General features: G+C 26.4%; 1 protein-coding gene across 3 annotated transcripts; it reads right to left on the minus strand.

Moving 5' to 3' along the window:
- Positions 1-262: 262 nt before the first annotated feature.
- LOC129984649 (COP9 signalosome complex subunit 1-like) lies at positions 263-25,807 on the minus strand. 3 transcript variants are annotated; one of them, XM_056094569.1, is made up of 16 exons: positions 25,650-25,807; positions 24,218-24,304; positions 19,220-19,312; positions 16,933-17,114; positions 15,538-15,699; positions 15,292-15,427; positions 14,707-14,784; positions 14,356-14,496; positions 10,001-10,095; positions 9,014-9,119; positions 8,792-8,872; positions 7,575-7,712; positions 6,006-6,092; positions 5,642-5,689; positions 3,575-3,651; positions 263-415 (listed from the first exon to the last, which is right to left on the minus strand). In XM_056094569.1, the coding sequence occupies exons 1-15, from the start codon at positions 25,686-25,688 to the stop codon at positions 3,580-3,582; spliced, it is 1,545 nt and encodes a 514-aa protein (XP_055950544.1). In that variant the 5' UTR covers positions 25,689-25,807; the 3' UTR covers positions 263-415; positions 3,575-3,579. The 3 variants fall into 3 exon arrangements, with proteins under 3 accessions (XP_055950544.1, XP_055950543.1, XP_055950545.1); XM_056094568.1 differs by having other exon boundaries at positions 263-413; positions 3,570-3,651; XM_056094570.1 differs by lacking the exon at positions 24,218-24,304 and having other exon boundaries at positions 263-413; positions 3,570-3,651.
- Positions 25,808-25,870: the final 63 nt, after the last annotated feature.

Here is a 25,870-nt window from a genome sequence, read left to right on the forward strand (position 1 = left end):
CAACTTAGCGATTTAATTTTCAATTTATTAATATTATATGTCTCTTCTAAGGTTCAGAAAAAATTAAATATGAATCAACATTTCTACAAACATTTTAATCACAATTTTACCAAAAAACAATAAAACATAAATTTTATAGTTATGCATAGATTTTTTTTTTAAAACTTATGGTAATCATACAATATTTTTGCTTTTCAAAAAAGGGTCAGATTTATATTCCATCTTACATTTTTCATATCAAAGCAAAATCCTGTACACCTAGAACTAAACACACAGTCTTTATTACATATCGAATTTACAAATCTGTGAAGAGCATGAGAGACTCCTCCACACAATGGAAGATGACATCAACTGACTTTTTGCCTTTTCTTAGGATAACTTTCATTCATTTCACCATTTTCATGATCTTGTGACTGTAAGAATCAACAAAAATTTACACTGTTTTCTGGAAATAACTATTACTTTTTAAAGACAGTCAAATTAATAAAATTTTACACATATGTTTTGAATATCTAATCAACATTTACTGCTTGCATAATTAAGAAAAAAAAAAGACATTGAAATATTTCTTCAAACCATAGTTTAAAAATAACTCTGCAAAAAAACTTTTAATAATTTTGTATTTCTGTAGTTATTTAATATAACATTAATCACCTAATATTCATATATAAAACTTAACACTAGCACTTCTAGAATTAAGGATTAAATGACATTTTTCATTTCACAAATCTAAGAAAATGGTCTTTCAATCGATGAAGATGAGGCAAGAATTCTTAACTATCTTATTTGTATTTTCCACAGTGTCATTTTTTTTTCTCTGGAATTTTTCAGATTTTTACTATATAAATTATAGTAAAATTCCAAATTAGCTCATGACCATTAAAGTAAAAGAGTAAAAATTTCATAAATAGCATAACAGAAAGGAAGCTTGAATAGTGTGCATTATTAAATCTAATTTGCAAATTTAGCATTCTAAAGATATTTCCAGATAAAATGAGACTTCTTTAAATATTCAAAACAAATTATGAAAGAATTCAGAACAGAATTAATCTAAACACGGAAAAGTTTAATAGAACAAGGGATGAGGTGATTTATCACATATTACACGCATTAGAATTTAAATGGAAACATAACAGATGTTTCTTCAAGTCTAGAAAGATGTTACGAAGTTGAAAAAAACATTTGGTTATAATTTAAACAATACATAAACAGGGTTGCCACTTAAAACTGGAAAAAAATTTCCCTATGGTTTTTTTTTTTTTTTTCCTCCCTGTTCATACATTTAAGATATGAGGGAATGTGTGAATAGCATGCATTTGCTAGTTATAAATGCACTGAAATGAAGCAATAATTTAACATTATTCAAAATAATAGCACATTAAAAGAAAGTTTATATTTATGTACAAAAAAAATTTACAAAATTTATATATTAAGGAAGAAGGGATATATTACCTCTCATACTCTTTAATGGTAAGTCACACAAAATTAAGAACATGAGTGAAATAAAAACTCGAAACATTTTTGCCAATACGATACAAATCATTTAATGATTACTCAACAAAAAAACATGGTAAAAATTGCTTTTCTTAATTTATCCATTTTTGTCAATTTATGTATTTAGGCATAAATTTCAGGAACTTTTGCAGATTTTTCAGTTATTAGTTCCATGAAATTCATCCTTAATAAATAAGGTAGGACATTTTGTATGTCCTAATGTAAATTTTTTAGCTGTTTCACTTTCAGAGAACACAAGTGAAAATATTTCTGATATATCACTGAATGCTTTAAAGGATGAATGTGATACAACACGTTTTAATTCCCATAAAAATTCAGCTTTAAATTATTGTACTTTAACTAAAAAATTCGAAATTGGTTCATTTTCGGACATTAAACGACATAACATCTTTTCCTGTATTTCTTTAAGATGCATTCAACATCAATGATAACTCTTATGAACTGTACACGTTTGCAAGATTTTCTCTTTTGGAATGACTACTAGATGCCTGTTTTTCCATATTAATTAAGATCATTATCTTCTAACAGAGCAAGCAGTACAGAACAAATGGATTTTTAGGAACTCATCAAACCCATTCAGTAAAATCAGGATTGATTTTTTTTTATCCACCCAATTTATATTAAATATGGATTTTGAGCAGTTCATTGTTTTAAAAATATTATTTAATCTACTTCCAATAAACTGGCAGTTTTTCAAATAATAAACAAACCATTCAATAAATTCAAGTAAGGTAGAATAAATATCATTGTGCTGCTCCCACAGATTGAATGTTCCTGTCAGAGAAACGTTTTCTATTCTTTTGCGCAGTTGCAGGAGTCGCACATATGCTCATTAGTTGCAATTTGGGTATCTCAAGGAAAAAGAACAACAGTCTTGCAAATTGAAAGTGGACTGTTCTATATAGAAAAAAAAGGGGAGAGCATAGAAAAGGGGCGAGTTCCCGCATTATATAATTGCCAATGGTATTGTTTCATTTTTGAGAGCTATGACTACAATCAATTATTTTTTTTAACCTTTAGAGATCGGCACTTTTTAGATTGGGAGGGGGTGGGGGCTAAGAAGCTTAAAAATCCCTGATTTTTTCCTGATGGTGTGGCAACTCTGATGAAACATTTCATTGAGAGAGTAAGAAAGGGAAAACTCATTACACACTATACACTTCAGTCAGTGGAAATGACAGAGGTGGCAATTCTGCGGTGCGAGAATCAAAAACAAAGGATTCTCTCCAGCAATTCTTAATCGTTTGTAAGATTATCATTCACTGAAGAGGATTGAGGCATTTATATTTTTGAGAGAATTTTATTTCAACTTCTGGTCAAAAGAATGTCATACATTCTTATGCAAAAGTATACTTTAGTTAAAAGTAATACTTGATTTAAAAAAACCTTATGAACTAATGCAGAATATGTTTAGGGTAGAAAATTTCTTTTCAAATATGTATGAGTTCCATGAAATCTCTCCATAATATATTTCATATTACACCCAAATTTGTTTTTGTGCAGCTGTATGATTGTTACTTTTTATTTTCTTCAAAAGAAATCGATTTTCATATTTTAATATTTAAGTCTATTTGATAGTTTTTGATCAAATAAAAAATATTTCCCACTTCTATGACAAATGATTGAATTATATTCTGAGAACTGTAAAGCTTTATTTAGGATGTTTTCTTAATTTCCAATTTTTTTATTTTATACTTTTATTAACTTTAACTTATTTTTGCACATTTAAAATATGCATGAAATGCATTTCTATTTGTATTTGAAATAATATATTTCTAAAAATTTATGTAACAAAAATTTTTTCTTAAAAAAAAAATCTGCAAAAAAGAAGATAACTGGAGCTTAAATTAGTTATTAATTGCATGAATTAAACCAAATGAACATTGCAAAGTTATGATACAAAATATATAACCTTTCAAATAAAATAAAAGTAATTCATTTCATGCAATTTAGTTTTGTTGGATTTTTCACATATCATAATGCATAATTTTTTAAAAATTCATATAAATTTGCTTCAAATCTAAGAGCTGCAACCAATAAAACTTATAACTTACTCAAGCAGGATTAACTTCTGGGCGTGCAGTTGAGAGGAGAAACAGATACATCAAGCCCCTGTGAGCCTTCTCGAGGTGGACTCTAAAATAAATTACAGATTTTATTGCAGAGCCCACCATCCGTAGCATTACTAAATTATTGTTATCATATTTACTAGAAATGGATAATGACTATCCAAAATTTAGTTAATGATATCCACACTGTCGATAAATATTAAATACTTTCACTGAAATTTTAAAAGCAGTACAAAATCTGCAAAATATTACCTCTAAGGTTAGAAGGCATTTTTTGAAATTCTAAGAAATTACACAAGTGAAAAAGTAAAATGATCAAAGAAAGTGAGATGTGTAAAAAGATTGATCTGAAATCATCTATTCAAGAAATTATGCATTGTAAAAGTATAAGAAAACTTAAGAATTAGGTCAAAAGAAAAATCCTATAACTTTGGAAAAATTTGCAAATGTTAACAAAGTTATTAATGTTATTTTCATTAAAAAAATCTTAACTAAGAAAATTCCAAAAACATAAATCACAAAATAATAATGATAATAATGTAATTTAGTATTATTCAAGCCATTAAGATGAATCTGTTCATAAAACAAACAAGATTTTGTTTCTAATATAGCTGTACTGAAAATATTTTGAAAGCACGTCACGACTTAAAGGTGCAAATTCTATCAGTTCATTCATTGAAAATCTACAGCCTTAGGCTTATGAACATTTTAAAATTCATACAGAATCAATCTGCTCAATGCTTGTGTCAAGCACATATGACTTTTAATATCTCTAAGAAATCATCACTTTAGAAGAAAATTTCAATACAGAAGTGAAGTTTCTGAAAAATGTCCTATATATATTTATATATATAGGAAATATCTGAAATTTCCTATATATATATGATGATGATAATCTACAAAGCTCAACAAGGTAATCGCAATTTGTGAAAGAGATTCAAGGATCTAAAAATGCAAACAAGAAGGGTGATGATACTAACACAGAGCCAACCATTGCTAATAAGAGGTGATCTCTTTGGTAAACCTCGTAATTCATCATATCAATATTTACACTAATGGGAGATTAATAGTAAACTCTACCACGTTAATTACAATTAGACAATTTGTATATTTTTCAATTTAATCATAAAATTGCCAAAAATTGATTAATTTCTAACCATTGGGAAAAGTGATCAGAAACATGTTTAGCATCATGAAACAATTATTGATTCTTTTAAATGTCAGTGAAAGTATTTGATACATTTCAACAAACATAATTTTAGATTGGCAATCAGATTTCAACATATATATATATATATATATATATATATATATATATATATATATATATATATATATATATATATATATATATATATATATATATATATAAGCAAATTATTTTGTTATAGAATTTCTTGCTAAGCACCAAGCACTGAATAGCTTAGACAAATTTTTCATATAAAGTATATTGGGAAAGTCACTGTCATCCTTCAAACTTTTAACAGAATGACATTTTTTATATTAACTTTAATCAAAGTGTTGATGAAAATGTGATATGCTACATTGAATTAAAAAAAAAACAAACTTTATAGTATTCTAAAAATTGACAAAAATAAAATTAATGAGGTTTTAAGTATTACATTACAGAATGATTTAACTTTTAATTAATTTTTAACAATTAATTCCATGACCTCCACCCCAGCAATTAGCTGAATAAAGTATTTGTAGTAACTTTAAATTCACAAAATTATATCTTGCATTACACTTAGTAGTAATTAGGAATGTATATGTAGAAAAATTTTAAGTAATTTTATTCTTATAAAATATTTTTAAATTATTTCATGAAAATTATTTATATTGGAAGAGGAAATAACTTTGAAATATGCCACTTTCTTGAGGAAAATGTCCACAGGAATTTAGTATTTGCATATATTGTGATGCATTTTTTTTAAGTTTAAAAATAATAAAATTTCAATACAAGAACTGTTCTTAAAATTTTTTTTTTACTATAAATGCTATTTATATATAATTTATTTAATTTTGCAGTATAATAAGAAAAATAGAAATTCACTTACTTTAACCTGAATCTGATTCCTAAGCATGGCTGACCTCAAAATAAGTTGCTAATCAAAAGTAAACAAAAAAAAATATGTAAACCTTATATATCATAATACGAAGAACAAAAATAAATCTTGCATAAATAATTTTTCATTGAAACTATAAAGTTATTTAAGATATTGTATAGAAAATTATATATAAAATTAAGCAACTAAATAAATTATAATTAATAAATAATTATTTGTAATAAAAATCAAATGCAATAAAAATATTAAATAATTTAATAATTAATTACAGTATCAAAATCAAAGATGATTTGTATCTGTAAATTATAAATATAACAAATAATCATAAAATTTATGATTTAGAAGCCAAACTTACAATTGTACGCCTTTGGTATTCCTTGCCCATTTTAATAGCTTTCTCATATGTAGTGTTCCTCTGATCAACATCTTTTGCATATAAGATCTAGATTGAAAGCAAATAGAATACTTCAAAATCTATTTAAAACTGATAAATGGAAAAGCAAAATATAGATTTTTGTATTAACCCTTTCGCAACGGGCATGTGATATATGCATCACCAGCGAACATCTCTCGCAGCTAGGCATACCACCTTTGCATTTCTGTAAATCGAACTTGATGGGACTCTGATGCATTTAAAAATGGAACAATTTTTAAATACAACTAGATAGTTCCCTGTGTCCATTACTTTTGAAATATAGATTTAGTATCATGGCCTAAAGTTTGCTCATATTCAGCCTTTTGTATTTTACTTATCAACTGTTTCGTGGGGAGAAGGGAGGTAATAGTAATGTAATAAACAGAGCTGGATTGGGTAACTTTCCACTTGATAGAATCATTTGTGTTTCTGATCTCCCTCTGAATTCTTTCCTTTTTTTGTTATTACTGTGCAACTGTAACTAGCCTTAGTGGGCTTTACCATCAGTTAGTTCTGTTGTATTTTGTGCAGTTTTCAGATGCATTTCACGCACTTCTCTTTTTATTACAAAAAAAAAAAAAAAAAAAAAAAAACGTTTCGTCAGAGGGAAAAATGTGCTCATATTATAAATAACTAATATTTTAAAAAAGTTAGGGGGAAAAAAAAAAAGGTTGTTAGAATTTAAACTTTATTTTTTGTGATTTCCCCCCCCCTTCTTTTTTCAAAGTTAAGCTTAGAGATGCAAAACACCCATCCTGTATGATGATTCCTTTCGTGTACACTCCATCCCATGTATACGTCTAAGATAGAGGAATCTCATCCGGAAAAGGTTAATTTTTGTTGGTCACAATTACAAGAAAACTTTTTATATCCAATAAAAAAACATACAAAATGAATGAATTTAAATGTTGACAAATTAAACAAAGAGCAATCAACTAAATAACATTGCACATTCTTTTTATTGTTAAAATGTAAACTTATTTCCATAAGAAATAAAATTATTTTAAATATTTTAGAATTATTTAAACTATTATTAATGACAACTCAATTTTACAGTACAGAAATATCTTCATGAAGTACTATTACACCCTGACAATCCTGAATATGATCCTAAATGAATTGCTATAAATGATTGATTTTTCTTTCTTTTTCTCTTCTTCTGAATAATCTGACAAAATTAGAAACACCATTAATCAGCAATAATTTCAAGAAATTTACAAGATTTAAATCTGACTACATGTTTATTATTCCTTTTTTAATAATCCTACATCCATATGAAACATTATCTACTAAATAACAGATAGAATAGTATGTTCTTATGTATAAATATATATGTTAATTTAAAATAGAATTTAAAAAATCTTATGCATAAATATATATGTTGATTTAAATCAGATTTATTTGTTAATTTTAAATGGTCAATTAGAATAAAGATTCTCTTTAGCACTGTAATTCAGTAATTTTGCTTTTATGGTATACAATGATTTTCTAAAGTTCAACTATACAAACCTTATTATGAGAATCAATTCTTGCTTGTATTTGGTTATCCAGAATCAATAAAGTGAGCTCATCTTCCAGGCCATTAACTGTTGTATTGAAAGCTGCAGCCATCTTATTCATATCAGCAGATAAATATGGACTAAAATACTAAAATAAAGATAAATTTATGTCATTAATTTAACAAAAAAAAAAAAAAAACTACATTTTCAGTAATACATTAAATGATGATAGTTCTAAAATAGAAGCTGAAAATCAAAAGATCTTTGGTAACTATAATAATCGTAATTCTTCAAAAATTTCGTTACCTACTAATTATCTTAATCTATTCAGATATCTGCAATGCATAATATTTAATCTTTACATCAAGAAATTGCATGGTTTCAGTGCCTTTCCTTTCCATTCATAACAGAAATACTGAATTTTAATTTCCATATTTACTCATCTGATTCCAAACAACTTAACAGCAATTCCATTTTTAATATACAGATTTATCAATCTAATGAAAGTAATAACAAATTTTTCATAAGCATTTCAAAAACCAAAATAAAAGTAAAAAAATGATAAAGAACACCTTTCAATCTCATAGGCATTTTGATAATATAAAATTTTAAAAAATGCGATAGGCAACAAGAGACAAAATTATATATTATATATAATTTTAGAAGTAAAAAAAAAAAAAAGAACAATATCTAAAATTTGTATGTTAAGAGGAAAAAAAAAACAGCAGGGGGGATAAAGGGAATTCTGAAAATATCCGAGCACAGCATATTTTATTAAAGTTAAAATAATAATATTACTAATATTCAAGAGTAATATTGTAACATTACTAATATATGATAAGTAACCTTTTAACCAATAAAAAGTATTTAAATATAAATTAAAAAATTTTAATACAAATCACTAATAAATCATTTAAAAAAAATGCAGAAATGATAAGAAATACTGTCAAATTATAAACGGATTTCTTTACAAGTTTTAAAAATCTTACCACATTATATAGAAAGAGCTTCTTCATTCATCAAAGTTTAATAATATAAACTGTTTGCAGCAAAAGTATTCAGGAATACAACAGTATAATGAACAATTAATTGATAGAAATTTCATACAGCAGAAATAATAAAAAAAATTTCCTATTGTATGAAATCATACAGAATCTAACAAACTAATTATTATTACTTTTGGTCATTAAATTATCTACTAATTACATATGAAAATTAAGTATATACCTGAATAAGAGCTCTGTTACGTATCTGAGTGTACAGCGTTAGTACATGAGGAGCCAAATACATATCTAGAAGCAAGTTATCCTACAGTAAAGAATTATAGTAAGTAAATAAGTACATAAAGTAAATAGCAATAGTATATAAGGTAAATTTAATAAATAATAAATTCAGAATTTATCATTTATTAAAAATCTATGAAAATTATATACTAAAAAATGGCCATACCTTAATTTCATCTAACAATTTTAAGCATGATGCATACTTAGATTCGTAAAATCGAAATATTATGTCTCTCAACTGTGGTTCTAACTCCAAGAACAGCTTGAAACTACTGCAAAAAAAAAAAGATATCAATCCCCCAGGAAATAGTGGGAAAACTTGCAATTAGCTGGCATTCTTATAAAAATTTTAAAAATAACTCATAATATGTATGCATGCATCCTCATACATGAAAAATGATTAAGAATTCTTGCAAGTATACAAAATGCTGATATTAAAAGATAACAACTAAATATTCTGAATTGTTTTTATTAGAAATTCACATACAAAACAGAATTTCAAAACTAATACATAAAAAAACTCAATAATAGAGACATTGATAAAACAATTCCAGTTTTACTTTTTACTATATTTCATTAGTTTTAATTACAATGTTGTGAAAACAGAAATGAATGAATTTCTGAACTGTACCTACATTAAAGATAAAAAGGAATGAAAAAAAATTTGGTGAAATCAAATGCTTGGTGAATACCAGGGATGTAATAAAATGTATGATCCTTCTTTTATTCAACAAGTTTAAATTTAATGTGTTTTTTAAAAGAATTGTAATGAGAGAAAACTACATATAGAATTATGGAATAAGAGGAAAAAAGAATCTTCAAAATAGCAAACAAACAAAAATAAGTATACAAAGCTGTCAAATAATAAGTAAAAAACTGCCATATGTCATCCATTTTAACACCTCATAAAATAGGAAATAAACTGTATATGACATGCTTTTGTGTGTGTGTGTGTGTGTGTGTTTTTGTGAAACTAATCAAGAGGCAACCTCAAACACAAACCAGAAAACACTTTGTGCTGCAATTATTTAGGTATTTTCCCTCTAGAAGCTGTACTGAATAAAAACTTTTGAAATTTTGGTATCAAGCAATTAGATATTTTGTCAATACACCAAACACGGTTTGTGCATCAAGATTTATAAGTTTGACTTACCTGCTAGATATTACATGTTTTAAAAGTTCTTGTCTATCAAAAGAGGCAAGTGCACATAATCCTCCATACATGGCAATGTTATTTGCAGACAACAACTGCAAAAGCAAAGATGTCTTAGAATAATGAAAAACTGTTTTATCCGCTAAACACAGTACTGTTAAAATTTGAAAAAATAGTAAATTTTAAAAAATGGAGAAAAAATATTTTGCATGCACATCTGAAATTAATATTTTATAAGTACCATTAATTTTATTCCTGCATCAAAGGCAGGATGCATTTAATTATATTCCATATTATATTGGCAAAAACTGGTATCCAAGAAGCAATTGTATAAGTTTGCATTTCAATTCCTTTTTTAATTCAAATTTTATAAGTTATGATAATAAATAATCAGATCTACTGATAAAATATATCTAATCAACTGGATTAAATCTACTGATCTCTCTCTGATTATAAATAATCAATAATCAGAGAGAGATCAGTAGATTTAAAGAGCAATATGTTCCAATATTGTAAGTTTTAAATATGCAATTGCAATTTAATAGTTTAATAATATATATATATATATATATATATATATATATATATATATATATATATATATATTATTATTATTAAATTATGCTAAGAACTTTTTCAAGTGTATATTAATTACATATTAAGTGTATATTAATTACATCTCCTTTTATATATATATATAGATAGATAGATCCTAGTTTAATTAAAATCTTAATTAATTTCCTATTTTAAATTAACCCATGTTTACTTTTTACCAAAATATTCTCTTTTTTCCTGATCCTAATTCCACTTTTTATTTAATTATCACCAACATGTGTTCTAAATATTCTTTTTTCTTCATCTCTCACACAAGCAAAGGGATAATAATCCCTAGTGTCTATGCAGATGTTTCAAAGATACCCAAGATTCCCTTCCCTAAGTTGACACGTATCAATTAAATACCTAATGGAAACCTCATAATAAAACCACTAAAGGGAAAAATAGTCACTTTCACTCTTATCTTCTGGTTTGAACTACACATCCCTACCACAGGGGTGTTTGTGGGACCCCAAAAAATCCCCTGAAACTTTTACGGACTTACTATCGGTATTTTGGAGTTTCGAGAAGGGGGGGGGATGAAAAATTACAATTATGAAATATTGAATGACCTAATTATAAAAGTTCAATTAATTACTTTTTTTTGCAAAATTAATAACCATAAATTTTCAAACATATAAACTACTACATTTTATGCAAATATTTTAAATTACCTGAATTAATTCTTTAAAAAAAATTATCTAATTTCTGCTGCTTTTTTTTATTTTCGGATGTTTGTGGGCTTGTCTTTCTTTTGTGGTGAACTTCATAATTGCAGGAAGATTGACTTTTATTTTCCTCATTTACAATTGAAGAAATTTCCTCGAGAACTTCACATGCAGAGGTAGAAGCAGTTTGCTTTTCTGCTAATGTAGAAGGTTTTTCAGAGACTTTTATAGGTGACTCATCTGAAATACTTGTTTTTAAGTCCTCTTGATTTGTTTTCCAACTTCTGTTCATATTCAGTAAGAGATCTTTGTGAATTGGATCAGTCATTGGATTTTTTGAGCCATATTTTTCACATGAGGTTCCTTTAGAAGCCATTACATCATATTTAATAATCTGCACTGCATCTAGGGAATCAATCTTAAGAGAGGTTCTATAGTCAGTGACAAGTGTATCCATTAAGTTGAATGCACTTTCCACTAATGGACCATGGAAGCAGCTAAGGCAGGCTTTGACCAATTTAGCCAATGTAGGATACTTATAATCATTTGTGAAATCATCTTTTAAATTAAAAACTTTAGACCAATATTTATCAATTGTACACTTGACTTGATTTCCACTTTCATCAGATGTGTAGAGCATTTCTTTGGTGATATCAATATCACTCTGGTATAACCTTATTTCAGCTTCTACTTTTGACTTTTCATTATCACTAAAAATATGGGACATAAAAGATGATAATTTTTCAAAAGCTAATATTGTACTGGTTTTACCTCTTAGCTCTGTATCTAATGCTGTAAAACTAATTAGATATGAATTTTTAAGGGGTAATTTCTGTTTCATGTGCTGAAATTTCAAAGTGAAATTCTCTTGCGTACATAAATAAAAAAATATTTCAATAAGCGAAACGAAAAATTTACACGAGCATCAATAAATGAAACGAAAATTTTACACAGCGGAGAAAAAAAAAGTTGCGAAGCGATCAATGACAAATAGCTAATACGGCGAAAAATCCCCCTTCTCTACTTATTGGCGCCACGCCAGGAGAGATAAGACCTTTGAACCCAGAGTCACGTGATCGCACATCTGGTCGAACGAAGTCTCTCCCTTTTTTTTCTGCCGCGCCTACTTGCCGAAAAGAATCCAGAAGAGAATGTCCAAGAACTGGGGGAATGAGTCATAACTCGCAATAAGGAAAGAACAAAAAAGAAGTTTTTCCCCCCTTTTCACGCATTATCACTGCCTTTGGCGAAAGAAAGGAAAAGTTTTCACCACACACACTGCCCTTGCGTTTTCTGCTTTCAAAGCAAACAAAATTACCCAGATCAAAATAAATAATTCATTATTATTCCTACTTCCTTTTGAACGACGATCCCCGGAATTTCCGGGTATCGAAGTTCAAAATCCCCGGAATGCCGGGGTTTCCCCGGAGCACAAACACCCCTGCTACCATGGTAAAATAAATTTAAGTTCATTAAAAACAATTTTCCTTTTAGTCATGTAAATGCCACAATTATACTATGTATAATTTATTCATTTTAACTGCAGTGCTTTAATTAGCCTTGTTATGACATTGATTTTTTTAAATTTATTTTTTGTGTACTTTTACAAAATAGCAAAAAGATTAATTCAAATATCTGACAAAGTAACCCTATCAATAGAGCGAACCTCACCCAACCAGGATATAAAAAAGTTCATAGCCTGTAGGAGGTACAAATGTTACAGTACAGTACAGTTTCATGCCCCAAAATAGTTAGGAGTATGCAAAAGTAATACTTGTAATGATAGAAAGTACAAAAGATAAAGGATTAAAATAAAGAAATGAAATTTTGCTTTCTCATGTTTGTGTGGGGAAAAAAAAAAAACACAAATTTTAAAGCTACAGGGCAGAAAAGATGCTTTATACAGCAACAGTACTTGAGTAAATAATAATAATAATAATAATAAAGATTCAGAAGCTCATAAGAAAAGAAATATAAGCCCATCTTCATTTAATAAATAAAAGGTATATTAGTACATTTAACAAAGATCAAACAAAATTATCTTCATTTGAACCAGACTTTATAAAACTTAGTTCCATGAAAACAAGTCCAAAGATTACATAGAAGTTGATTGTGAATAACTGATTATAATAATGCTAGTTTTTATTCATTAGTACAACTGTTATAAAAAGTTGAATAAAATGTAAAATCAAAAATAAATCTTCTAAAATTATTATTAAAAAATTTGAGGGGAAAAGGATAATTGTGAAGGGCAGGGTGAACTTTATAAAAAACTTATTAATATATAAGAGAAAAAAGAAAGGTACAGAAACAACTGGTCTTCGTAACTGATACTCAGATACAAATATATGATGATCTATGTTTACAATGCATTACTTGAATTCCCTAATGTTGAAGTGATTGCAGAATTTTACCATTACAAACTAAAATTATTTTGATATGTTAATTTCCAATTCCAAACAGATGATTAAAAAGATAAATAATATTTTTGATGCACATATTTAAATAATTATAACCTGAACAATTTTCAGTGGAAAAACTGTAAAAGTGTATGGAGAAAATAATGAGTTAGCCAGGTTGAGCTGAATATAAAGAAATGAACAAATCTGGCTATTTGGAAGGTATGTATATGTATATATAATTATCTCCCATAATTCCAATGTCCTCACCTCCTCTCCTCCCCCACTACATATATGCTTTGTGAAACATGTATGTACAGTGAAGAAAATTAAACACAATTTGGATTTCCTTCTATCTAATTAGAACACAAATTGAATTCATAACCACAATGTTCTTTACAAGACCACATATTAAATTTCAGTACGTTCAAGTCATTTTTGACTTAATGCGTCCATACACAGATGAACTTAATTTTAAAAAGATACTGTCAGACCAAGGATCATCATAAATTTCAAGGTCTAATTTTTTGACAATTTAAATACTTTCTCTTTGATAAAATGGTAAACAAAAAGAATGCAATGCTCTGCAATGATAAATAACTAGATACAATGTGCATAAAAAAATATTTAAAAAAAAAAAATTTGAAATAATTTGATAGTATATTTTTTTGCTACAAAAATGTATAAAACTTACATCAGGAAAATCACAGTGATCAAATGAAGCTTGTAAAAAGTTTTTAGCAGCCGACTTATACTTCCTGGTTGCTAATTCAGCTAAACCAGCAGCAGACTTCAATTTTGTCAATACCAACTGATTTGCATCTTTACTATTAATCTAAAATTAAATTCAGAATATTAACAATAAAGGAAAAAAATGTATCATAATATCATTTCACTCTTTACAATATATTTTTAAAAAAATAAAAAATTCACATTTCAGATACAATTAACAGAACTTCTACAAAAAATGAAAATCTCAACATATAACAAATTCAAAATGTGATTATTTCTACAGAAAAAGCACAAAAATGAAAGCTAAACTTACATCATTAACTTCTGGAGTAGCTTCTGCTTTGTTGACATAAGTCAATACATGGGACCAATTTTGAAGATATACGCTAACCTAAATAATATTCAAAATGAAATATCAAGTGTACAAATGATATTATGAGAAGGATGTTAAAATAAACAGTGAAAAGTTTCATGTAATCACAAGGGTAGAAAATAAAACTTAAAACACTACAAAGACTACTGCTTAGCGAGTTTGCAAATAATATCAATTTTCTTTTAGTTTATCTAAGGCATTGGTTTTAAGAAAAACAATATAAGCAATCACAAAAATTCTGAACAACATATGTCAGATCTTTAGATGATTTTATAAAATGACAATATTCTGAAAAATTATGTAATCAGTTACGGATTGGATAATATTATAGGTATATACTATTGTATAATTCCTTCATTTGCAATGATGCATGTTCCTATTACTTAATATCTGCTTTAACTAATTTGAATAATTTAATAGGCATAGATGTAATAAAATACTTTACTAAAATGCATATTTAATCAATAATTTATTTATTAAAATCAAAACAGGTGAATAATTAATTAACTTAGAAAATTCACTTACCTTAATTACATTAAGACACATATTAATAACATGCTTTCCACTTGTGCAATAATCTCTGGCTCTCGAATAGCATTTCAAAGCATTACTTAAATCTCCACAATCCAAGTAATGATCACCCAAATCATCATGACCTCGTCTATGATCAAAGTTAAAACAGAGTTTAGAAATAAAATTTTTATAAAATGACCTTTGCAACAAAAAACACACACAGAGAGAGAGAGAGAATGATTCAAAAAAATTAAATACCTGATGCTTTCCTTTATAGAATTGCTTTTGTAGTTCTTTAAATCAGTATCCAACTTTTCTAATTTGAGTGCAGCTTTTTTACTTTTTGTTTCAATCCATTGAGTATCCAATGGAACAACTCCAGCATTCAAACCTCCAGTAACATCTGGTAAATTTGAATTACTAAAAATAATAATAATGCATAAAATATAAGACCTACAAAATTCATATTCTCTAAGGAGAAAAAGGAATAAAAATATTTATGGTACTCTTCATGCCCAATATATTTTTTTAAAAAATTGTGAGAAAACAAGCTGCATCATAAAAAGAATAAGTTGCAAAGTCATAAATAAATAGTTTTTTTTAATTATATATATAATGTACGATTACAATTTCAAATTTACATATTTTCCATTGAAAATTTAAACTACTCTTTTACAAAAATACTTTTCCTTGTCATAACAAAGCCTCATATATTCTATAATAAATATAAATAATTATATATAAAATATTTTTGGGTGATTATATTTAAAATACAATTATATATAAAAGTTTTTTTGAAAATTAATCTTAAATATTAATAACAAACTTCTAAACTTGATGCCTTTACAGAATAATTCTTAAAGCAATTACAACTGTAACAACATTTCAAGAATATTTCGCAATGTAATATCTGAGGTGGTGGAAAAAGCATACTACTTTTTAATGCTTTGCACAGAATAGTTTGCAAGAGGCATTTTCTGATTGCTACAAAACATTTGATCAAAATGTGGTGCAACACATTAATTATCTTCTTAAAATGAGAACTGTTGATAATCTGTTTGCATATTACATGAGAAGGATGTTCAAAAAAAGCCATATTCATATGACTTTGTTTGAACTTAAATTGCAGAACTAAATGTAACATAGTAATTTATCATAGTTGAAAATACGACAAATACTTTGACAAAATATAAAGATCTACATTTCAGCTTGATAATGACATTATAATTAAATGTCACGTTACTGCCCAATCTACATAGTTACAGATTAGAAATACCTTGGAAAGAATAATAATTCTTTCACATGTAATCTTTTAGCTTAAATCTAACAAGCGTAGAAAGTTAGGGTAATTTTATTTTAAAACAGATGCAGCAACATTGACAATTAGCATCCACTTCTAAGCCAATCAATATTATTCCTTATAAAAAAAAGAAATCAAATTAAATGTTTTGTAAAGTAAGAGATTGTTTTCTGAAATTTGTTTGAAGAAAATATGTATGTTATTTTTTTAAAATAAATTAATAGCTATTATAGCTTCTACATGAGTTCAATTTCTTAATTTTTTTAATACTTAGCTTCTGCATTATAATTATTTTAATTTAATAATAATTAGCTTTTGAACAATAAAATGATATAATAAAGTTTTATACATACCCAACAGCATCTAGCAATTTTCTATGAATCACTTGATACATATTTATATTATAGGTAGTTTGTACATAAGAAATAGCCATTTTTAAAGCTTCAATTCGTAGTGATGGACAATGATCAGCTATATAAAGTAATCTGTACAATTTGGCTAAGCCAGTATAACTAGTTATATAAGCTTCCAAATCCTGGGGAAAAAAGAACATATATTACTTTCTAATCAGAATGAATTGATTTAAGATGTTATAGAAGGAAAATGTTTAAGCATATCATTTAAGTACACATGAATGCTATTATATTTGGAGTTCCAAAATATATATCCTGCTCTCATCATGTTCCTATTCTTTAGTAGTTGTATTGATTTTATCAAGCATATATGTTGGTATTTATTGTATATTTTATTTTCTTGCAGTGTGAAATTAATCTCTAGATTTACCACTAGGGGGATTGCAAATATTTATCTAAAAGCATAGCTTCTAAACAAGGAAAAAAGAACATTATTTTGCGAGATGGCTAACATGAAATATTTGAAAATGGCGTATAGAAATGCAATGCAAAACAATTATTAGATATGAAAATGACAAAAATCTAGGATGGAAAAATTCTTATAATTACAAAATAAAAATTCTTATACATGTTAGACAATTTCTGTGTCACTTGCAGAATAAATCAAAACTCATAAAACATTTTTACATATTTGCAAAATACAATGTTAATTAATAAAATTTAACATTGAAATACTTAATTTCTGGAGATTTGTCATCGTGCAGAGTTATTTAATTTTTTAAAAAAATTAAGAATTTGCAATCAAAAAATTTAAAGGCAATAGAAAATATAAAGATGCAGATGACTTCTTATGCAAATGCAATTTACATATTTTAAAGAGGACATAATTTGAAAATAAATGATATTTCCCTTGAATTTTATAGATTATGAGCAATAAGAATGATCAAATACTTTTTAAACAGATCAAACCTTACAATAAATTGTAAATTCTTAAGATTGATACAATATTTTACTAAACAAATACTGGTAACTATGAATTTCACATGTAATATAATGAATAATTTTAACACAGTGACACAAAGTTTTACACATGTCATTAATAAGATGACTGCTGTGGGTGTCACTGTTGACCAGAGAGCCCATATAAATTACATTGTAAGAAATTCAGCACAGCATTCAATGTGTAATAACCAGAATTCCTAATATTACACTTAGAATGCTATTGCCAATATTCCTAAAAAATTTTTGCATTCAAATAATAAAATACAAATATCTAATAAAATATATTAGATATTGTATTTCAAGATAATAATTGAATGATTTCACAGCAGAAAAGTATATCATCTTAACCTTTGACAATAAACCTTTTCGTATCTTTTTCTCCACATTTTCCTCACAAGTGAAGAGAAAGGGTTCTGAATAAGCTAAATTTGTGGGATCCCCCACCCTCAAATGATTTTTAAGCTGGAGACTGAAAATAATGGTCAATAACCCTCAAAAAATATTTTTACTAATAATTATTTAAATTGATTTTAAAAGTTTATTGGGTTGTATATGCCATGCTCGTATTTAGAAATTTAAGCCAGAATAATAAGTGAACATATAAAAGGAAGGGAAAGAGAAGAATTCAAAAAACAAACAAAAAAAAAATTAAAAATTAAATTTTGTCTTGTCAAAAATATTTAAATGAAATCTATAAAGAGTAAATTGCCACTCTTTTTTCAAAAACTCATGTTTTTGAATGCAAAAAGAAAAAATTTAAATTTTTTGTAAACCAACAGCAACTGAAACATATTCCAAATATTTTCCTTTTGGATAAATTATCAAAATATGCCAAATAAAGTAACTGTTCACTGTTAAGTATGCACTGGGGATTTTGTAGGGTTATGGGTGCACCATAAAGTTTTTACACTTTATGAACAATCAAACATTTTGGGTTAAAGGGCTTCTTAAAAAAACCTGAAAAATACTTTGTACTACAGTTAACTTGGTGGTAATGCGGTCAACTAATAAAAAAATAATAAAATCTCCCTCCCAATTACTCATTCTTTTTTAGAGTCTACTTATTTCTTTCTTCCACTTTCTGTATTGACTTTTAAAAACTATTAGTTAAAAAATGACAAAAACATATTAAACATTTCTTATGAAAAATTTATAAAGTGTAAGGACAAAATAATAATAATAATAATTATTATTAAAACCTAAAAAAATTTACATTGAAATTTTATGAAGCCTATAAAATTATTTCAGATTTTCTATAATAATTATTAAAATTCAGACAACTTACAAGAGTAGGATTTTCAACAAGATACACTTCTACTTCAGCAACATCATTTTCTTCTGGTGGTGCATCTACTTGCATTGGCTCAACCGAGGAGCTCTGAAAGATAAGAAAAGAAAAGTCAAGTATAAAAAAATACACAAATATAAGGTCTCAGAACAGTTATATATATAAATATATATCCAAAAACTCATTGGTACTCTTCTGCATTTAACAAAAGTAAAGGTGCACCTGAAGAAAATTTATTTTTTGCTTTCAGCATTTAGATGAAATTAATTAAATTACACTGTGATGATACAAAAAGAAATTTTTTGGGTAAGCTACGAAGGCTGAATCCCTGATTTGGATTAGCACAAGTTTTCAGACTATATATAGAACATGAATATTTCTCAAATTTTTTATACTATTATCTAACCTACTTTTTATATTTAAATCAAAAATATCTTATCCTATTTAGGATTTGATATGTCTAATACTAAAAGTCGAGAATTGCTATATAATTCTTCTACTTTTGTAGGTGACATTTTAACTAATTTACATCTGTCCATATCTTAGCTTATTGTATGAGAATAGTTTTAAAGATGCAGTCTTGGATAAAATAAATTCTCTTACAAATTATTACAATCTACTGAATGTTTTTGGCAACAATAAAAAATAAATAGATAGCACAAAAGCATTTTGACATCTATGCAATGCTGGCTTTTGCATTCCTTAAATAGCTATTCCTCCTAGATTTTATCAATCAATGAACAGAATAAAAAAGTTTTTTTTAACTGATCATTTCTTAATCAGCTTTGAATAATTGGTTGCCCACTTAATTATAAGCAGTTGTACGAATGTTACTAATCAAATGATATCAATCTTAAGTTATTAATTCTTTCTAGTAATATATTCTCACTTTATATATATTTATTATCTCTAATAATAAATAAGATGAATATGTGCATGTGCGTTATTGCTCCACAAAACAGATATCCGATCTTCAGCTAAGAAAATTGGCACTTATAAGTATTGAAGGGTAAAAATTTCAATCCGAAACTTAATTAAAAGTTAAGCTGAATTTTAATATATTTCCACAATAACTTCTATAAATATTACTGCACAAAAATATATTTTCACCATTTCAAAATTAACTTTTTAATTACCAATTTAACAGTTATAAAAATTTCTCCTGAATTTCCAGTAACTTTTTTTGGTCTTATTTACACTATTAGATTGTACTGTTATCCTGAAATTCAACCCATCTTCAGTTTTTCATAAGATATTTAATCATTCAATTTTCTTTTAACGTTAAAAGTTAAAGAAGCATTTTTTAAATATATATGTAGTTTACAAGACCCCCCCTCCAAAAAAAAAAAGTAATTATAATACCACAAAATTTAAAAGATAGAAGAGTATTTATATTTTTAACAATTATATTTGCTTCTTCCTGAGTTTTAATATTTTCATGTATTGCATGTTTACATTTTTAACAACGCTATAATTGCATGGATAACTATTCGAAAGATCCATGTACACAATAGATAGTACATTTGTCAAGCAATTAACATGGTTTTAATATCTGATATTTTGATGAAATTATAAATATCTATGTAATGCCTTTGTAAGACATAGATGAAATCATAAACATTTAGTAATATCTAAACAAATTAAATGCAATAAAATATAATCAATATTGGTGACAAATTAGCTGATTGCTAAAGGTAACTAGATACTTATAAAGGAAAAATTGCATGTGTTCGTGTGAGCTAGTGCATTATAGAAGAGGTTATTTGATCTAGAATTAATAATTTGATGCAAAAGTAGTTTAAATATGCATTTTAGAACAATTTTAAAAAATTTTAATTAAAGTTTAATAGAGATTTGGCATTTTCCCATATTAACTTACAAAAAGGCAGGAAGATAGAAAGCAGAGAAAAAGACACTGGGAACCCATTTAGCATTTATATATCTTTAAATGGGAAATAATAAATGGAAATTTCACAAAGACATTTGGATATTGGGTCATACAGTAAAAAAACTTGCATTTTAGTGATTAAGAAATAATTATTTTTAGAATAGATAATTTGAAATTATTATATATAAGTAAAGAATACAAATTATTAACTTTCTAAAATTTTCTTTCTCACAACTTATATACAAAATCCAAAAAGACATCAATTCTATTCAATCAGATTAAAGCATAAACTTTCTATACTTTTTAGTTTCAAATAGCGGTATCTTTAATTGTTTTACACATCCATGCAAATAATTCTTTCCTTTTAGTTTCAGTTTCACCTCCAAAATAAAAATTCTGAAATTAATCTGTTACAAAACAGCCAATTTTTCCAATTCATTATTTTTGCTTTGAACCTCTTACAGGCGAAACTCTGTCACATACCTCTCTCATGATCATGGTTTGATAAAAGAAACAATAATATTTTAGCAATAAATTTAACTTTAACTCAACAAGTTTTCAGCTTAAAATAAACTAATTTATGGCTTTTCATTATGGTTGTATTTTCAGCCATCGATTGCATCTTTACAGCATAAATGTTTGAGTGGAAAAAAAAATCGTGAAAAAGTGCTTAGTTTTTATACACATTCAAATACATGGAGATTTGTTCCAGAAGGTTTCAAAATTTCATTAATCCTTCATTTTAAGCTCATGATTTTCATGTTTTACAGCAACTTAATAGATAACTATAGTTACATAAATTAGACCTTGAAAAGTGTGGAAAAGACATAAACCTTCACAACTAAGAAGTTAATTTAGTTAAGTTATTATTGTATTTTTTTAAAATTTGAATAGAAGCAGTTACAAAATAATTTTAAAAGCCTATATATATTAGCTACATTAGTTGATTAGCTGGTTCATCAGAATTATTGGCAAATATAAAATTTTAATTGATTTTTTTCTACTTAACTTACTCTTTAAAGGCTTCTTTAGCAAAGTAACTTTAAAGCTGAAATTCTGAAAATCATGCAATTCATATTATATTAGGATATCATTCTATTCATAGTGCTATGAGATTTCTTAATTTCCCTGCCATCTTAAATAAAATTCATACTTTAATTTGAAACAGAAAATAACTGTATTTCAACTAATGTAGTAATATACCTGTTGTATCAAAACAATAAAAGAATATAACAGAAAGAAAAGTCTTATTTCTGAAATTTTGCATGCTCTCCAGAATATATTTCATTTACTTAAAAAATCAGAAACATATTGCAACAGGAAATGAAAATATTAAGAGAGACTATAAAAGTATTTAAAAATGTCAGGGTATTAAATATGTATTGATGCATACTTCTGAAGTTGAACTTTGGATGTAATTGCCATAATATTCAAAAAATTTATTGAAAGCATGCCTAATACTTAAACTGAGCATGAAAAGATAAGCCGAATTTTAATATTCTGATCATTAACAATGGGGTGGGTGGATGGAATGCCAAGATGAAATATTAGTAGCAACAATAAAAGCAATTTGCATTTCATTTCAATAATGAGATTGTTGTGGCGGCAACATTGTCAATAAAAAAAAAAAAAAACACCTTTAAATGTTTTAAGAAGTTAATTAAATCTAGATAAAGAATTTTACAGCAACAAAATTGATATCAATGGAAAATAATGTTTTTAATATTAACAGGTAAGAATAATTTCTGGTCAAACTACCCATAAGTTATGGCAAAGTCGAAAGCTATGTCAGAATCTCATTTAATTTTGAAATAAATAAAATTTCAAAAAGAAAATCAAGGTGCACATTTCTTTCCTCTAAAGTATATATGTATTAAAGTTTGATAATTCTAGGTGAAATGGTCTAATTTGCACAATACCAACACACACATTCTTCTTTATTATTATAATTATATATATGTACGAAATAAACAAAAAAAAACATCATTCAAGCCAGTTTTACATGTTTTCTAATATAATTAAAAATAAAACAATGCAAATATCATTTCTTTGAGATAACAAAATTAGCTTTAAATATAAAACAAAGAAATGGGTATTTCAGTCTTATATATACCATAGACATTAATGCTGAATATGCAACATTTTCAAAATTCTCAATATATCAATGCACCATATTAATAATCCAAAAATAAATATATTAGCACTTTATATTTGTACACAAAATATATTCAGATTATGTTGCATAGTAGCTAATATATTGATGATTCACCTTGAAATTACTCTAAATAAAATTGAAGAGGACAATAATTATTCCATATTTAAGATATAAAGAAGTATCCACAGCAATCAGTTATAGTAACTTAAAGCAACAGAACATACAAATTCCTTCAGCATTTAAAGATAAAAAAAAAAAGGAAATATCTGAATTATTTTTTCCAACTTGTATATATACACATTTCACATAACAAACATTAGAAATAGAAAATAGCCTACATGAAAAAATTTATTATTCTAATAACACACTACTAATTAGCAGAGTTTGTTGAAAAATCAGTACTGTAATAGCGTTTTACCCACTATTTTTTTTTTTTTAATGAATACATTAAACAGTCTTTAGACATTAAAATTTTTTTTTCTATATAACTGTGCCTTAAGGATAGCATTTTTTGATAATTTTATTTATCAATCTAAAGAAATGAACAGCTTATTGTGCCTTATTTATCACATTTCTTTTTGTTCATTTAATAGAATACTTTTATCTATCTTATATTTTTAATTTAAAAATGCAGAATGTAGCTTATTTTAAATATTAAAAAATTTTCTAATATGTAGGCTTTCATTTGTTAAAAAGCAACAATGTTAACTTAAATAAGAATAAACCAGCTGCTTTTTTATTTGTATAGAATAAGGATTTTTCGCATATTCTATCAATAAAAATAAAAATCTGGACCAATTCTGGAAACTCTGAATCAAACATCTATTTTCTAAAGAGGGGGGGAAACTAGCACTTAACTGATGATATTCTTAAGACAACCAAAATTACAAGATAATGATGACTAACACAAGAATTCTGCCAGAAAAAATTTGTATGATGTAAAATCTCTCACCTGCATATCTCTATTATCAACAGATCTGATATTAAAAACAAACATAGGGCCATCTTCTGTATTTCGTCTAGTATGAGTTCTATTCTTCTGAATTAAGAGAAGAAATTACATTCAGTAGTTAAACAAAAAAGAGCAATGTTATTTGCCACAAAAAAAAAAAAAAAAAAAAAAAAAAACAGTATCAAAACTGTGTAGAAAGCACAAAATCTAAGATGAAAGAAATCTTCAATAAAAATTCATCTTGAATAACATATTATTATTTGCCTTTATAGGATTATAAAAAATAAAGTGGTCAAATATATATATATATATATATATATATAAGGCAACATGGAAAGAAAATTGCATTGATGCAAATTCTCAGACTGTTTGCCTCTAATATCAAAATATTAAAATTTTCTTTCACAAAGTGGAACTTAAAACACAACTAGCAGAATGACGACATTACAATTTCACTTAGAAATATTCAATATCATGATCACCATCTGAAACAAGCCAAATGCTTTATGCATTTCAATGATCTAGCCAATGCTTTATGCAAGATTTTACATAATAGTCAACATCTCAATAAAAAAAAAAAAAAAATCAAGATTTTAAAGATAAGAAAAATACTTGATGACAAACATATTTGTTTGATTGTCTAAGTTAAGAAATATCACTATATTCCGAGCCATAATAAGTAAGATTACTACATCCTCTCCTTCACTTGGCAAAAAATAAAATAAAATGCATATTCTACTTCGTCTCTATGATTATATTTCAAGAACATGCATAAAAATACCCAAATATCTACTGATTTATAATCTTTTTTTAATTCTTTCAAAATGATACAACTCGCCCAAGCAAATGTAAACAAAATAAATTTTCCAACTAGAGCTTTGGAATAAACTTCAAAGCTAAAATAAAGCAAAATATAAACAAAGTTTTCTCTTTAATGCATCCAAAGAATTAAAGTCGCATTCTCTGAACAATTTTGTTGTTTAAAAGTCCTTATTCTCAATAAGTCTCAAAAGCAGAAAATAAAAAATAACAATCAAAAGGAATTTTTAAATTTTAATAAATATTGACAAAACTTCTTATGAAACATTTTTAAAAATATAATTTCGATCGATATAATTATTGTGTTTTATTTACGGATTGCATATAATTCTATAGAATTTCCAGCAAATTGTTAGAAACATACTTTGACAGTTAGATCACTACGCAATTAAAATTCTATGAAACAATTTAAGAAGGAAACAAATATGCAGAGCTTTTTATCCTAAACTCCTGGGAAAAAATTTATAAGTGGAAGTCAATCTAGAGTTGAAACAAATATATATAAATAAAATTAATGTTTCGTAAGTCAGGTATGCATGAATTTTTGTTAAGTAGATCCAAAACGTTTTCCCTTTTACAATTAAAAATCGCAGACAGGAAATTAAGTAAATACCTGAAATAAACCAGCGGATGGTTGAACCGGCAACGGCATTTTAAATAATCTATATTTCAATACAAGATATTTACAAGAAAATAAAGCCGATATCCATCAAATTTTAAACACAAAAGCAAAATACACGAGCATCATATCACAGTAATCGCTCTACTGGAGCCCATTAGCTGTTGCCATTCAACAAAATCCGATTAATTTATTGAAGATGGCATGACTTAAAC

Source organism: Argiope bruennichi, chromosome 9, assembly GCF_947563725.1.
Source record: "Argiope bruennichi chromosome 9, qqArgBrue1.1, whole genome shotgun sequence".
NCBI classification, from domain to species: domain Eukaryota; kingdom Metazoa; phylum Arthropoda; class Arachnida; order Araneae; family Araneidae; genus Argiope; species Argiope bruennichi.

Excerpts from the sequence above, each read along its gene's own strand:
- LOC129984649 (XM_056094569.1), bottom strand. The coding sequence starts at position 25,688 with ATGCCGTTGCCGGTTCAACCATCCGCTGGTTTATTTCAG. Across the intron at positions 15,700-16,932 it reads AAATTGCTAGATGCTGTTGG|TAATTCAAATTTACCAGATG; the intron begins GTATGTATAAAA and ends TATTATTTTTAG. Across the intron at positions 14,785-15,291 it reads TGTGTCTTAATGTAATTAAG|GTTAGCGTATATCTTCAAAA; the intron begins GTAAGTGAATTT and ends AATATTATTTAG.